Source organism: Chiloscyllium plagiosum, chromosome 1 (assembly GCF_004010195.1).
Source record: "Chiloscyllium plagiosum isolate BGI_BamShark_2017 chromosome 1, ASM401019v2, whole genome shotgun sequence".
NCBI lineage: Eukaryota > Metazoa > Chordata > Chondrichthyes > Orectolobiformes > Hemiscylliidae > Chiloscyllium > Chiloscyllium plagiosum.
The window spans coordinates 73,453,725-73,471,034 of record NC_057710.1 but is presented as its reverse complement, the minus strand read 5'-3'; the positions used below and the strand labels follow the sequence as shown (position 1 = coordinate 73,471,034).

The window sequence follows — 17,310 nt, the reverse complement described above, 5'->3', positions numbered from 1 at the left end:
AACACAACAAATATGACAGATATTGAAATTCGTGGGATTTTGATGTCATCTCTCATGCATTTTTGTTGAGACATTCACTCCACCTATGCAGCATGAAAAAATGTCCTGCTTCTGGGACAGCATTCCAATAAGGGAGGCGCATACTTCTGTTCGAATCATGACAACTTCTTGTCAAAGTATATGCTTGCAATTCTTAGCAATTCAGGTGCAGTACACATTGTGAAATAGTGAATATACATACTTTCTTTGTCACTTTCATACCAATTCCACAGACATTTTTGCAAAATATTAAAATTCCCTCTGCTGTTTTTACAGTGCAAAACTCATATCCAGTGTTGTCTTTTTAACCAACTAGTGAGATAAAATATGTAGTTGCTGACTTTATACAGAGGAACCTCAATTATCTGAAGTACACTGGTGGGGAGTATTTTGTTCAGTTAATTGAAATCTGGGCAATTGAATGCCAGATAATATTATTTAGCCAAGCATCGGGACCTTGTGATCTTGCCAGATAATCGAAAGCCGGATAATTGAGGTTCCTCTGTATTTATTTGAACTTCATTACAACACACGATGTTGCTTTTATTAGTAAAGTTTATGATCAGTAGTCAGAGTGTTATCACTGGACAGTTAGTCCACGGACCCAGGCATTTTTGTGGGGACATAGGTGAAATCCTGTCATGGCTGGTGGAATTTGAATTCGCTAACAATCTGGAATTAAGAGACTAATGATAACCATGAATCCATCGCTGATTGTTGGAAAAACCCATTTGGTTCACTGACATCCTTGAGGGACGAAAGCTGCCCAACTCCAGACCACGGCAATGCGATTAACTTTTAATTTCCCTCTGGGCAATTAGGGATGGGCAATAAATGCTGGTCTATGAATTTTTAAAAACGTGTTATACTCTTAAAAAATAAGTGACAAAACTGCAGACTTCTATTCTCTCCTTATGAAGAAGGGTCACTGGAGCAAAAATAAAACATTGTTTTTTTTGTTCACAAATGCTGCCAGACCCGCTGAGTTTTACCAAGTATTTCTGTTTTTGTTTCAGATTTCCAGCATCTACCATTTTTGTTTTTGTTTCCCAAAAGAGAACTGTCTGATGTGGGTCCGTTTTTATGTTGTTTACGTAGGTCAGACAGAAGATAAACTATAAGATGTCGGAGCAGAATTGGGATATTCAGCCATTGAGTACTCTCTGCTATTTGATTGTGGCTGATACATTTCTCAACCCCATTCTCCTTTTTCTCATAACCTTTGATCCTCTGACTAATCCAGAACCTATCTAACTCTGTCTTAAATACACTCTATGACTCTGTGGCAATGAGTTCCATGGATTGGCCACACCCTGGCTGAAGAAATTTCTCTCTGCCTCAGTTCTCAAGGGCCATGCCTTCAATTTAAGGCTGTGTTGTCAAGCCTTAGTCTTGCCTACTAGTGGAAACATTTTCTCTGTGTCCATGTTATCCAGGCTTCTCAGTATTTTGTAAGTTTCAAGTCAATTCCCCCCTCATCCTTTTAAATTCCATTTAGTACAGACGTAGGGTCCTGAATTGCCCCCAGTATGACAAACCCTTCATCCCCAGAATCATTCTTGTAAACCTGCTGTGGACATTCTCCCCACCCCCTCCATAAGGCCAACACATCCATCCTTCGGTAAGGGGCCCAAACCTGCTCACGATATTCTAAAAGCATTCTGACCAGACCCTTTTTACAGCCTCAGCAGTACATCTTTTATTTTATTTTCAGCCTTTTGAAATGAATGTGATGTTACATTTGCCTTCCTAACTGCCAACGAAATCTACATCTTAAGTTTAAGAGAATCCTGACCAAGACTCCCAAGTACCTTTTTGCATTTCCCAGTTTACAAAATAGCCTGTGTCTCTATCTTCTGCACCTTCCCACATTGTTTCCCATTTGCCACTTATTGATCAACGTTCCAGCTTGTCCAAATCATTCTGCAGCCTCCGCTGCTCTCTCTCAACATTACCTGTTCCTTCACCTATCTTTGAATCATCTGTAAACCTAGCAACAATGCCTTCAATTCCTTTGTCCAAATTTTTAATGTATAATGTGAATAGTTAGGATCCCAAAAGAGATGTCTGTGGAACTCCAGTAGTCACCGCCTGCCACCCTTTATTCCTATTCTCTGCCTTCTGCCAGTTAGCCAATTCTCTTATCAATTGCCAGTACCTTGGCCCTAACACTATGGTCTTTTATCTCATTTAGCAGCCTCCTGTGCAGCACTTTGTCAAAGGCCTTCTGGAAATCAAAATAGATCGCTGGCTCCCCTTTGTCCAACTTGCTTCTCATCCCCTCATAGAATTGTCAGTCTCTTAATAAAGTTATGTTGGCTCAATCCTATTTTAGGAGAAAGTGAGGACTGCAGATGCTGGAGATCAGAGCTGAAAATGTGTTGCTGGAAAAGTGCAGCAGGTCAGGCAGCATCCAAGGAGCAGGAGAATCGACGTTTCGGGCATGAGCCCTTCTTCAGGAATAGAAGGGCTCTTGCCCGAAACATTGATTCTCCTGCTCTTGGATGCTGCCTGACCTGCTGCGCTTTTCCAGCAACACATTTTCAGCTCAATCCTATTTTACCATGCACTACCAAGTACTCTGTAATATCTCCCTAATGAACTATAAATCTTACTAATGGCCAAGTTTAAGCTGTCTTCTGCCTCCCTCCTTTCTTAAACAGGGATGTAACATTAACCATTTTCCAGTGCTTCGGGACACTCCCTGACTCCAGTGATTCCTGGAAGATCAGTACCAATGCTTTGACAATCTCCTCAGCTATCTTCTTCAGAACCGTGGGGTTCAGTCCACCTTCAGATCTTTCAGATTCCCCAACACCTACCCTGAGACTCTTGAAGTTCTAGTATGGCGCTGGTGTCTTGCACTGTGAAAACTGATGCAAAGTCCCTATTTGGGTCCTCTGCCTTTTAGTTGTTTTCCATTACTGCTTCTCCAGCCTCACTTTCCAGTAGTCCAAGGTCCACTGTTGCCTCTCTCTGGCCGTTTATATATCTGAGAAAACTCTTGCAATCTTCTTTTATATTACGAACTAGGATACTTTCAAATTTCATCTTCTTCCCCCGATTGCATTTTTAGTCATCTGCTGCTGGTTTTTAAGGCTTTCCAATCACCTGTTGTCCCACTGATCTTCACAACATAATATGCTTTTTCCTTTATGCTATCCATGATTTCCCTCATCACCTGCGGTTGCCTCATCTTCCCCTTAATATATTTCTTCTTTCTTGGGGTAAATTGCTGCTGTGCCTTCTGAATTCGCCCCAAAGCTGCTCCACCATCTTTCCTTCCACTCAACTCTGGCCAGCTCCTCCCCTCATGTCTTTGTAGTTGGCTTTATTCATAATATTGTTACATCTGATTCCAGCTTCTCCCCCTCAAAAACTTCAGGGTGAATTCTATCATATTGTGGTTACTTTCGCCCCAAGAAGTTCCTTCACCGTAAGCTTCCTAATAATTTCAGATTAACTCATTGCACATCAATAAATCTAGAATTGCCTGTACCCTTGTGGGGTTGACCACATGATGCTCCAAAAATAAATCTAAAAACCAAATATGTTCATATATTTATTTTAATTCCTTGTGTCCCTTCTTCTATTGGGCGGCATCATTCTCTGCATAAGACATCTGATATGGCTTCTCCAGAAGCAGCTGTGAAACACATCCTCTGATTTCACATCTGTCTAATACAGAAGATCACTGGTCTCTAATTGTTATTAACTGACATTAGTGGCTTGTCATTTCTGGAATTTAGAAATGTAAACACATCATGAGCACAATGTTGCAAGTTCTTTGTTTTATAACTATTTTAACATTGCACTCCTGGATGTGCATAATATGCTATGAAACTGAGCCACACAAAGAAAGTTTTGGATTTGATTTTTTTAAAAGTATATTTTCTATTGAAATGTAGATTTTCTAATATTATAACAAATACAAATCAATACAATTCCTTTTTATTGTTTTGAAGAACACCAAAAAAAATTCACAAAACTCAAACTGTATAAACCCAAATATATACAAACATACATTTTTAAAAACCCCAATGAACTACTTAACTAAACAAATAATAACTAACAACAAATAAATATTAATACAGCTCAGCAAAACAAAACACTAACTCTCGAATATCGACAGCATGAATTTTCAGATATTTATATGTTTGCAGTTCCTCCTGCCTGGATATTGGACTCTGAAAGCACAATCGCTATGGCTATATAAAAGCCCTTGTTCGTGTGGCAGACAAATCTGTGTCCAGCTATTCCAAAAAGGGTGGCCATGTCTATATGTCCAATAGAAATTCTAAGTTTTGTGGTGTACCATATTTGTAAGAAAATTCAAGGGGATATGCTCCATAACAATCTTACGCCAACCCAACAGGCCCGGGGCATGTTCGGACATCTAACCCAACAAGATATTCTTTCTTGTGCAGAAAGTGAGGATGTTGCAAAGGTTTTTTTCTTATGTGCATCTACACAGAATACACTTGCAGGCCAAGAAGAAGAAAGATTGGGTCCTTCTCCACTCTTCTACCCAAAATCCCCTCCATTGCACCTGCCACACCACTCCAATATGTTTGAAACCTACCACAGGACCAGAGACAATGGGTAAGAGTGCCTGTACTAAGTTTACACTTGAGGCACGTTGAAGATACTCTCGTTTAAATTTTGACAAGCAATCTGGAGCCAAGTAGACCTTGTGGAGAAACTTCAACTGGAAAGCATGGGTCCTATTCCAAATTGATATCTTTCTTGCATTTACCCAAATATCTTCTTATGCCTCTGAGGAGACCTTAATGCCTAGCTCTCTCTCCCTCATCCTGCAGAGTCGATCAAACTCAACTGAGGGCCACCCCACACAATTGATGATTCAAAGTGCTGACAGAAAGTGTGTTCTTCGCTCCTCTCTGTCAACTTTGTAGGGATCAGTCACAAGTGTAGTTTTTTTTTGCATAAAATCCCTAACATTAAAAAAACGAAAGAGGTCCCTGCTAGATAGCTCGTATTTCCACGCTAACTGATCAAAAGACATTATTGTGTTTCTCTCAAATAAATCCCCCGTGCAAGATGCACCTCAAGCTGCCAATGTTTGAATCCTTAACCCATCATCCCCGGTTGAAAATCCAGTATACCCACTATAGGTGTAAGAAAAGATGTTTTGCCAATATTGCCTTCCCTCTGCCGAATTGACCTCCATGTTTTAACAGTATTGATAACTATTGCGTTAAGGCAATATTCTTTAACTGTCCTCATTTTGTCCAAACTAGTAGGGGGGCATTTTGAGAGGTTTTGATATCTAACCATATTGAAAAAGGGTCCCCATAAACTCAATCACTCACAAGTTCAGCTAATTTAATAAGAGGCCACTTACAATGCCAAATAAAGAGGTAAACCAAGTCTCCTGAACATTTGCTTATTGAAAATCAGGGTGAGCATCCATATAGGAAAACCAAACAGGGAAGAATGTTCACCTGAAAAGCTTTCTGACCTAACCATGAGACCGTAAGCACCTCCCATCCTTGAAGGTCTTGTTGGATTTTGTCAAATGATTGAACATAATTAGCTTTAAAGGGCTTATGCCCGAAACGTCGATTCTCCTGTTCCCTGGATGATGCCTGACCTGCTGCGCTTTTCCAGCAACACATTTCCAGCTCTGATCTCCAGCATCTGTAGACCTCACTTTCTCCTTTAAACAACCAATCACAAACTAGAGTGATGAATATGCCCAAATATATAAAACCCCTTTGTGACCACTCAACTGGGAATCGAGAATTACCCTCAAGACTTAGCACCTTCATAAGACCAACCATAGGCATAGCATAGCCTCTGATTTTGCAAAATTAATCTTGTACCCGAAAAGGTGGCAAACGAGCTGATGCATTGTATCAGGCGAGGCACTGAAACTGCTGGATTTGACAAAAAAATGAGGACATCGTCCACCTACAATGAAATCTTGTGTAATTTTGACCCCACTTCTGGAGCCAATCTATTGGCAATTCCTACAAATGGCCTTCGCCAATGGTTCAATCACCAATGTACAAAGCAATCGTGAAAAATGTTAAAATTGCATTGATGATGACTGTAGCGAGAGGGTCACTGTAGAAAACCTTTACCCATCTTATAAAGGCTTCAGCCAAGCTAAGCCGCTCCAGAATATAAAAGAAGTACAGCCACTTAACTCAGTCAAATGTCTTCTCTGCATCTAGAGAAATCACCAATCCTGGGATTGACTGTTGTTGAATTACATTAAGCAGCCTCCTTAGATTATTGGAGGATCTGCGGCCCTTTGTGAAGTCCGTCAAGTCCTCTTTAACAATAGATGTTAACACAGTTTTCAGCCTTCACGCAAGAGTCTTAGAGAGGATTTTAAAGTCAACATTTAAGAGTAAAATAGGCATGTCAGAAACACAGTTCTCTGGGACCTTCCCTTTTTCAAGAATAAACAAAATATTGGCTACTCTTCGAGATGGCAAGAGACAATCATGACTGTACGAGTCATTGAAAATGTTGAGCATTGGGCCTGACAATATGCTTGTAAATTCCTCATAGAATTCGCTGGGAAGTCCATCAGGACTGAGCTCCTTTCCATTCTGAAGCTGCTTCACAGCCTCCTGCACATCTTCCTCTGATAAGGGGGCTTTGAGAAAAGACTCTTGTTCGGGGTCAGACCCGGGAGCACCAGATCCTTGAGAAAGGACTCCATCTTGGCCCGCCCATCCTCTCAACCCTCAGATTGGTATAATTCAGGGTAAAATCTCTGGAATGTGGCATTAATCTTTGGAATCACATGTTACGTTCCAGACCTTTCCCTAATTGACGTAATGGCTTGAGGGGCACTCCTTTTCCTAGGGAGATACGCTAGATTTGTCACCATGCTCATATCACCTTTGTTTTGCAAAAGTAAGCACCTTTGCTGTCTGCATGAGCACAGAATTCAATGCAGACTGCAGCACCATAATCCTCTGAAGCTTGGCCAACGAGGGCCAGTCAAAGCAAGCCTTTTCAGCTGCCTTCAACTGTGCTTCAAGGAGACGTTGCTGCTTGCCCTTCAGCCACATCCGACTGACCAGAGTAGGAAATCATTAACCCCCTGGCATAGGCTTTGGCAGTTTCCCAAACGACGGATGAGCTACTAACCGAGCCTGAGTTAATGTCTAGGAACGCCTTAAATTTCATAGAGAAGGACGCCACAAACTTATTATCCTTAAGGGATCCATCCACCAGTACCTCAAGCCCACTGTAGCATCCTTAATCTTAACCAACAGGTACACTGGAGCGTGATCAGAGGTGGTAATATTACTAATCCTACAGGATGCCACCAAGTCCAGGGTTGCCACGGGCATCAGAAAAAATATCAATCCTGGTGTGACATCTGTGTGGATTGGAAAAACATGTAAAATCCCTGTCTGTAGTGTGGAGATTCCTCCAGATGTCCACCAACTCTAACTCCACACACAGATCCACTAATTGTTTAGTTTGTCCAGTGGGTATCGAGGGGACTTTGGGCAACCCGTCTACTGTAGGATCCATAAGACAATTAAAATCTCCCCCTACAATGATATGCTGGGACTCGAGACTGATTAATTTAGAGAATGCATCTACCAGAAATTTGAGGGGATGGACTGGAGGGTAGTAAACATGCAAAACACCATATTCTTCCCTGTTTATTCAAGCTTTGCCAATTACAAACCTCTTGTGTGTCTTTAACACACTGTAGTAACTTAAATGGGAGCTTTCTCCTAATCAATATAACCAGTCCCCTACTTCTGATATTAAACGATGAAAAGAACACCCGCTCAAAGCCTGCTGTAGTTTCAAATGCTCCCTTTCGTCCAAGTGTGTCTCCTGTAACATAGCAATATCCACCTTTTCCTTTCTAAGACTCAAGTGTACCGTTTTAATTGGTGAGTGACTCCCCTTCATATTCTAGGAACACCATTTAATCAAGTCATTAGCCATAACCTTCTGCAGTAACATTCAGATTCCAGAGAGGAGGAACTCTAATTACAAATAGCCAAACCTTAGTGTCGCAAGATGCATCGAACATAAAAACTACATAAACTGAAACCAAAGCTACCAAAGACTATGTACAACAAAACCAAAAAAACAAACCAACATATAAAATGCCAATGCCACTGAATAGGGGAACTCACCCCCTGCCCAAAGGGGTCATCTACACATTCCAAAACCCAATTTCCCATTCTGCTGCCAATACAGCAACCAGGGCATTTAAATACCTAAACTGGGCATAAGTAGGCATCTAGCCATCCCAACCATTTTCTCCCGGACGAGCTTGAGCCGCACCACAAACACAAGCAGAAAAGAAAGTAAATATACCATGAAATAACAATGTGAACAAAGAAAGTTTGGGGGAAAAAAAAGTAAGTACCCCACCCATCCTTTGGTATAATGTAACTTAGAAATTGAAAGCACACATCCCAACCGCCACTGGGCATAGTTTAGACCAGATTATTACCAATAAAAAAAATGGAAAAGGAAGCCCCGACCAGACTTCCTCTTTTTTTTGAAAGAAAACATACCCAAACAACACTACTATTTGTACATACTAAATTGTTCAGATTAAGTTAATTTGTCCATAAAGTCTCGTGCCTTCTCCAATGTGTCAAAAACATGTATAGATCCATCTCAGGTGAGCAGAAGCACCGCCGGATACCTCAGAGAGTACCTGATCCCGAGCTCCCTCAGTTTTCTCTTGATGCTGTCAAAGGATGTTTTTTTCTGGATCACCACCGCTGAGAAGACCTGGAAGAACATGATCTCAGAGCCCTTGTAAACTAAGGCCTTCGGATCCTTCCCCTGGATTCTGGAAGCTTCCACAATTCTCTCCTTTTCTGTATAGTGATGAAACCGCACCAAGTTAGGACGAGGTCGTTGATCGAGACCTGACCTCTTCATTGTGACCCGGTGAGCCGTCCCAATCTTCAAACTTCTCATTCCAGCCTCCATGTTAAGGAATCTCGCCAACCAGTCCTCAATAAATTCCACCGGCCGCTCACTTCCCTTACTTTCCGGCAGACTGATGATCCAAATTTTTTTTTCTCCTGCTCCTGGTCTCGAGGTCATCAACCTGGTCAAGCAAATTACAGATCTGCATTTCCAGGGCCTGGATCCTATCCTTGGAGGTATCGGTATCAACTTCCACCACTGTGACTCTGTGTTCTACCTCATCCATCCTTTTCTCCAGGTCTCCCAGCTGCTGTTCATGTTTCTGCAACACAATAGAGATTAGGGCCAATTTCTCCTCTATCTGCTTCCCCAACGTCTTGCGAGATTTCGTGAGCTCCTTTACCAGGATGTGGTAGGAAATAGAGTCTGAGGATCCTGCAGTGTGGGTCGCAGACCTGGCTTCTGATGTACCTACTCCCTTCTTCAGATTCCCTGAATGGTGAAAACCAAGGTAAGTTGCTCTCCGACAGTTTCCTGGGACTTGATGGCCTTTCCAGAGTCCCAGGATATCGCAGTGGCCCAGGTAGGGTGGGTTAGAATTTTGTCCTGCTTGCAATGCAGTGCAGAACTCTGCAACGTAATCTTCCTAGATCACCGCCATCTTGAATCCTCCGAGGTTTGATTTGTGATTTGTAAAGATTACCTGATCTTATTCATCATTAAAGGCTATTTTCAGAATTGACCAGGCTACAAAGGACAAAGATCAGTTGAGTCTGGTATATGATCACCAGTATCTGGTTTAAAGAGAATTTGGTTGGTTTGTGTTGTCCTTAAATGCTCACTATCATGGCTCATATTTAAGTTAAGTACTCCAGGAATTATGGTGTATTGCAATGCAAGTCGGTACCTTCAAGAAACATTAAAATGGGGTGGAGGGCGAGGTATGTGAATGCAAACAAAATCATCAGTATTAACCAAAATGATCTTCCTTCAGCCTGAATGCCTTACCTGCATATTTTGAGCATTTTCTTTTTCATTTCTGATTTAGAATGCAATATTTCGTTTTTGCTAATTTAAAATATTTGTTTTGCAAGTAAGTTTCTCAGGGTATAGTCTGGTACATACCTATAGTGTACTGTAGGCACATCTGGATGAAAAAGATACATCTAAGAAATGTAAATGTATCATTCAATCTTTCTTCGATGTGGCAGTAATAGTAGTTTAAGTGGGAAAAGTATTATAAGTGCAACAATACTTTGCATCACATAATGCTTACAAGATTTATGGACAAGTCCTTAGAGAAACTTTTATTAAGAATAAGCAAGTTCCTAATTTCTTATTTTACCTGTTTGAATTCTGGTAGTGTGTAATGAAAATTCATCTTTTTCAGAGATGAAGGTAGATATTGGAGCAGGTTGACTGTATAACTAGCAGAGAAATGCTTCTGGTGTGCGAAAGTTATCACTTAACCAACATTACTAACAAAACATTTGGAGTTACCCTATATTAAAACAGCAATTACAATTCAAAAGTATTTATTGAAGCACTTGAGGATTGTATAATACATGGTTTGTAATTTCAGAGTAAAATAAAGTGACACTTACACTACGGGCATGCTAAGCAGTCACCAGGAAATGTAGCAATCAGGTCTTGACATTCCGTGGCATTTATGTTTCTGATTCCCCCACTATCAACATCCTGGAGGTTACCATTAAACAGAAACTGAACTGGACCAACCGTTTAATATGGTAGTAACAAAAGGTCAGTTGCTTGGAATTCTGTGATGAGTAACTAACCTGATTCCTCAAAGTGCTGGAAGTACTTGCACCAAGTGAACTGCTGTACTTCAAGCAAGAAGCTCACCAATACTTTATCAAGGGTAATTAGGGACAGACAAATCTCACCTAGTCAACGCACCTACATCCCTGAATGAATTGTAGAGTGCATAATTGTCAAATGAGCATCTCATAACATAAGAATTAGGAGCAGGAGTAAGCCATCTAGATCTTCGAGCCTGCCCCGCCATTCAATAAGATTATGGCTGATCTTTTCATGGCCTAAGCTCCACTTATCCGCCCTCTCACCCTAACCCTTAATTCCTTAGTTCAAAAAAGAATCTACTTAGTTTCAAAAACTTTTACTGAAGTAGCGTCAACTACTTTACTGGGCAGGGAGTTCCATAGATTCACAACCCTCTGGGTGAAGAAGCTTCTTCTCAATTCAGTCTGAAATCTGCTCCCCCTAATTGTGAGGTTATGCCTTCTTGTCTCAGTTTCACCTGCCAGTGGAAACATCCTCTATACTTCAATCCTATCTATTCCTTTCATAATTTTATATGTTTCTATAAGATTCCCCCCCCCCGCCCAATTCTTCTAAATTCCCATGAATATGATTCCAATCTACTTAGTCTCTCCTCATAAGCCAACCCCCTCAACTCCAGAATCAACCTAGTAAACCCCCTCTGCACTCCCTCCAGTGCCAGTACATCCTTTTTCAAGTAAGGAGACCAATATTACATGCAGTACATCAGATTGTGGCCTCACCAGCACCAAATACAGCTGCAACATGACCTCCTTTTAAACTGAATCCCTTTAGCAATTAAGGACAAAATTCCTTTTGCCTTCCTAATTACCTGTTGTATCTGCAGACCAACCTTCTGTAATTCATGCACAAGGACACCCATGTCCTTCTGCATAGCAGCATGCTGTAATTTTTTAACCATTCAAGTAGTAGATCTTTTTACTGTTACTCCTACCAAAATAGATAACTTTCTGTTTATTAGCATTGTATTCTATCTGCCAGACGTTTGTGTGCTCACTAAAAGTATCTATGTTCCTCTGTACACTTTGCTCTGCCACTCATTTCAGTGTCATCTGCAAACTTTGACACATGACACGTGGTCCCAACTCCAAATCATCTATATAAATTGTGAATAATTGTGGTCAGAATAGTACTCATTTATCACTTATCCCCACTCATGGGCTGCACAGTGGTTAGCACTGCTGCCTCACAGCACCAGAGACCCGGGTTCAATCACCACCTCAGGTGACTGTCTGTGTGGAGTTTGCACATTCTCCCTGTGTCTGTATGGGTTTCCTCCGGGTGCTCCGGTTTCCTCCCACAGTCCAAAGATGTGTCCTCTCCAGGAGAATTAGCCATGCTAAATTGTCTGTAGTGTTAGGGGAATGGGTTGCTCTTCGGAGGGTCAGTGTGGACTTATTGAGCCGAAGGGCCTGTTTCCACAATGTCAGTAATCTAGTCTTTGCTTCCTATTAGTCAACCAATCCTTTATCCATGCTAATACTTTACCTGTAACACCATGCATCTCTATCTTATGCAGGAGCCTCTTGTGTGGCACTTTGTCGAAGACTTTTTGGAAATCTAGGTACACCACAGCTGCAGGGTCTCCGTGTTCTCCTGACCAATGCTGCAGTTTTTCATTGTAGTAATGGGTGAGCATTTAAGCTCAGGGAGGGAGAAAGATTAACAAGAGTAGGTATGCTCAGCTAAGTGGTGGGAAATGTATTTAACGAAACATTAGTCAAAATAAAAATGAACTGCATGCTCCAGTGCAGTAGTGGTGGTGTACTCTACCAATGAAGGTGCTATCTTTTGGGTAATATGTGCGGAAGTGAAACATCCCGTGGAATAACTCAGAGAGTTTCAAATGCAAACAACACGGAAACAGACCCTTTGGCCCAATTTTGTGCATGCCAACCAGGTTTCCTAAACTGAACTAGTCCCATTTCCCTGTTTTTGGCCCTTGTCCCTGTAAACATTTCCTATCCATGTACTTTTCCAAATGTTATAATTGTATTCCCCTCGACCACTTCCATTGGCAGCTTGTTCCATAAAAGCCCCATCCTCTGTGTGGAAAAGGTTGCATTCCAGGTGCCTTTTATATATTTTCCCTCTCGTCTTAAACCTATGCCATCTAGATGTAAGTTTGCTTGCTGAGTTGGAAACGCGTCCAGAAACCCTTGCCACTCTCCCCTATATCAAAGTCATCTCGGAAATGACTGCCAGACTACTCAGACCTCTTAGCATCACGGTAGCCCACAAACCAACCAACACACTAAAACAGCAGCTAATGAACTTAAAATACCCTTTACAGACAACAAGCAAAATCAATATCATTTACAAAATACCTTGCAAGAACTATAACAAACACTACATTGGACGAACAGCTAGAAAACTAGTTACCAGGATACATCAACATCAACTAGCCACAAAAAGACATGACCTACTATCACTAGTACCCTTACATACAGATGAGAAAGGACACCACCTTGAATGAGACAACACATCCATCCTCTGACAAGCCAAACAGAGACGCAAGAATCCTTAGAAGCATGGTGTTCCAACCAGAACTGTATCAACATACGTGTTGATTTGGATCCCATCTCTCACCCTCCTGAGGGGGGAAAAACAGGAAATAACATAAACACAGGAAATGATATCACCAACCCAAGCAAACCTAAATACACAAATAGAAAGTGGGCTATAACACCAGGGCTTCACTGGAAGCTCACTGATGATGTTACCTAGTATGATGATGAAACATCTGAAAATGAACCTTCCAGCTCAGTGAGCAAATGTACATCCACAACTTAAACCTGTGCCATCTAGTTTTGGGCATCCCGATCCTGGAGATCCTTGACTTTCACCTTCGCTATGCCCCTCATGAATTTATAAACCACTGTAAGGTCACCCCTCAGCTTCCTATGGTCCAGGGAAAGAAAGTCCCAGCTTATCCAGCCTCTCTTAAAACTCAAACTCTCCAGTCTCAGGAACGTCCTTGTCAATCTTGCACACTTTCCAGTTTAATAACATCCTTCCTATTGCAGGGCAACCAGAATTTTATGCAGTACTCCAAATGTGGCCTTAGCAATTTCCTATGTAGCCGTAGCATAATGTCTCAACCCTTATACGCAGTGCTCTAACTGATGAAGGCAAGTCTGTTAAGCACCTTCTTCCTCACCCTCAGACTGCTCTGTTCGATAACACTCCCCAGGGCCCTACCATTAACTGTGTATGTTCTGCCCTGGTTTGTCTTACCAAAAATACAATCCCTCGCATTTCCCAAAATTAAACTCCATCTGCCATTCCTCGGCCCACTGGCCCAGTTGATCAAGAACCTTTAGGTAACCCTCTTCACTGTACATTCAACCATCAATTTTGGTGTCATCTGCAAGCTTAATTTCTTATATAAACAATTTGGATAGGAATATAAATGACAAATGATAATGGACTCAGCACTGTTCCTTGCGGCATGTCGCTGGTCATCAGCCTCCAGTCAGAATAACTGCCCTCTACACCACCCTCTGTCTCCTATATCTAATTGGCTAGCTCTCCCTGGATCCAACATGATTAACCTTACTAACCTGTTTGCCATGCAGAGCCTTGTTTTGTTTGAAGAATGAGTTTGTTCTCTGTGTTCTGATCATTGCTTAAAAGAAACAGTTGTGCAGGATAGAGATACTAATTTTTCATTAAAAAAAATATGCATTGGTCCTTGAAAAGAACAATCTGGTATCTTAATAATAGCTGTATGTATTGCATACAGTATTTACTACCTTGAAGATATTAGTTTTCAGTTGCAGTCTCTGCTTAGATTGCCTCAACTGGTACTTATGCTTGGAGTTTCTCTGTGGTGAAGTATTTTCAGATTGTTGAAGAGATGGAACAATACTTAGACATTGCAGAATTAATTTCCCCCCCCCACTCTCTGTACCCTTCTAATAATTCTATGAAGATATAGCATTGATGCACCCATGAGCATATCTTTAAGTTTAACTGATCTATCTGGGAAAATTAGCTTATTTTTAAAGGAGAAGAAAGCAGATTTTTTTGTAGAATGTGTGTAACTTTTAGAACAATTTCAACTCTGAATAAGTTATCTAAGTTTCAAGTTGCAAGAAACAACTTAAAAATTCAATAATGAGTGAATTAGCGATTTTGTATCTATTTTAGATAAATAATAAATTTGCACACTATGAAACAACAAAACATGAATTTTAGACTATCAATTTTTTCTGTTTTTTTTGCCAGTCTGCAGTTGGGACTTCTCAGAGCCTCACCTTCCAGGATGATTGGAGCAGCAGTGATGAAGAAAACTGAAATACAGTTTACTGTCTCGGAGCATCAAAAAACTCTTAATGTATGTATATACAGCTATAGAATAGCTCACATCTGTTCAAATGTAGAATGACAATCAGATGAAGCACTTGCAATTCTAATGACTTAGTGGGTATACCTTTGATGGTATGAAGCCATAGAAACCTGGATTGATTACAGGACTGATCTGCAGTTACTGACCTCAGTGCTGTAGTGGTGCTACAACAGGTCCTTCTCCCTGATCTTGGAAGAGAGAATAAATACCAGCATTGTTTCCAACTATTGACTGTTGCCTAATTACCCCATTGAAAACATGTTTATTTGGATCATAGTCAGATAATGTGCTGAAAGTCACGTCCGGATTCATTTATAAGAGAGATAAGATATTTGAAACCTGCCGGTCCTTGTGGGGAAAAAAGCACAGTATGGAATTGATTCCTGCTGGGCACAGAAGATGAAAATATAATTAATTATGAAGATTTAAAACATGAGATACTGTAAAATATTTAGAATATTGCTCTTATTAGTTTCCAGTGCTTACCCTTTTAATAATTGACCAGTTCTCTTCACCAAAAAAATAACGTTGCATACTTCCAAGTTGAATGATTCTTTATAACAATCAATTTCACCAATCTCAACCAGGTAGTTTCTGGCTCCATGCATGATGCCAGCACACACACATTCATAGGCTTGGTCTATAATTTAAATAACTGGAATTAACTGGGTTTTGTTGCAACAAATTTGCATCCAAATGGTCATTAGAGTCACATGATGTTGCTGGATAAACTCAAGTATGTCGTGGTTGCACAGTTGACTGGTCCACTTGGTTCCTTCAATTTTCAGATTACCATTTGCAGTTGTCCAAAGATTTTTGTGTTTGTGATGAAGGCTGGTAACTATGTTGTTAAAGTACTTATTTAGAAATTGGAAAGTTGAATTACTGGAAATGATTCGACTCCCAGAATATAGAGTGCATTAAACATTTTTATACATATAGACAAAATGAAGTGTTTGTTTTGAAAAGAACTTTTTTTAAACTTGAAAGGCTGAAAGATTGAATACTGGGGATTAAGTTTAAATGTTGAATTTGTGCATTTTAAATCTGTTCTGTGAAAAAAATTTGCCAACTAGACAAAGTTTTTGAAAGTCAATACAATAAAATCAAACCAAAAACAAATTTTACTCATTTTATATTTAACAATAACAAAATGAAATTGTGACACTAATAGCAGTTGAGCACAGATGTAAGTTTTGCTCTATTTTAACATTCCTGCAGTATCCAAATCAGAAATTTGATTAACAATGGGTAATATGCTGGGTAAGGAAGAAGTTAGCATTAATCCTGAATCTGTGCTGACTTGATGGGATAGCAGCTGCAATTTTCTTTAAATTAACCTGAGGAAGATTGGTTTAAATGTGGCCAGGTTTCTTCTCCTGATCGTTATTTAATGAACGTGCAAAATATTGCCTGGGTCTGACTTGTGTAAGCTACATAAGAAACAAGAACCCTTAGAATAGCAGGCATCGCTCTGTCTCGCTCTCGCTCTCGCTCTCTTGCTCTCGCTCTCGCTCTTACTCTCACTCTCACTCTCTACTCACACTCACTCACACACACACACACACACACACACTCACTCACTCACTCACTCACACTCACTCACTCTCACAGTTTCTCTCTCTCTCTCTCTCTCACTCACTCTCTTTCTCTCACACTCTCTCTCTCATTCACTCACTCGTATTTCACGGGTAAATAAATAGAAGATTGCTTCTATCTTTTGTGTGTCCGGGAATAGGAAATGCCCATCAGCATGTAAAGATTACCTTTAGCTAGGTAATGAATAGAGGGACATCCTGACATTTTGTGTAGCTGTCATAGAGTCATAGACATGTACAGCATGGAAGCAGATTCTTCCATCAAGTTTGTCCATGCTGACTAGATATCCGAAGTTAATCTATTCCTATTTACCAGAATTTGGCCCATATCCTTCTAAACCCTTCCCCTTCATTCATATACGCATCCAGATGCCTTTTAAATGTTGTAATTCTACCAGCCTACAGCACATCCTTGGGCAGTTCATTCCATATATGACTCCCCACACTACTTCCACTCCATGCTGCCCCCTTGCTCCTCCCTCTCGCTCACTCCTCTCGCGCCACACCTTGCGCCCCTTTTGCCTACTACCCCTGCCACACTCTTCCCCCTTGCCCGCCCGTTCACTCCCTCCTCTCCCCCTCTCACTCTCCCTCATTTCC

The 17,310-nt window shown here is 40.8% G+C and overlaps 1 protein-coding gene across 3 annotated transcripts in view; it reads left to right on the top strand.

Moving 5' to 3' along the window:
- The window catches only part of ercc8 (excision repair cross-complementation group 8), a 73,145-nt gene that overhangs the window by 50,208 nt on the left and 5,627 nt on the right, over window positions 1–17,310 (top strand). Inside the window, exon 12 of one of the 3 annotated variants that reach the window (XM_043689347.1) lies at window positions 14,992–15,100. In XM_043689347.1, the coding sequence (XP_043545282.1) occupies window positions 14,992–15,060 (69 nt within the window). In that variant the 3' untranslated portion in view covers window positions 15,061–15,100. Of the gene's footprint in view, window positions 1–10,522; window positions 10,553–14,991; window positions 16,264–17,310 lie in introns of those variants that run through there. The other 2 variants (XM_043689359.1, XM_043689354.1) reach the window with 2 other exon arrangements.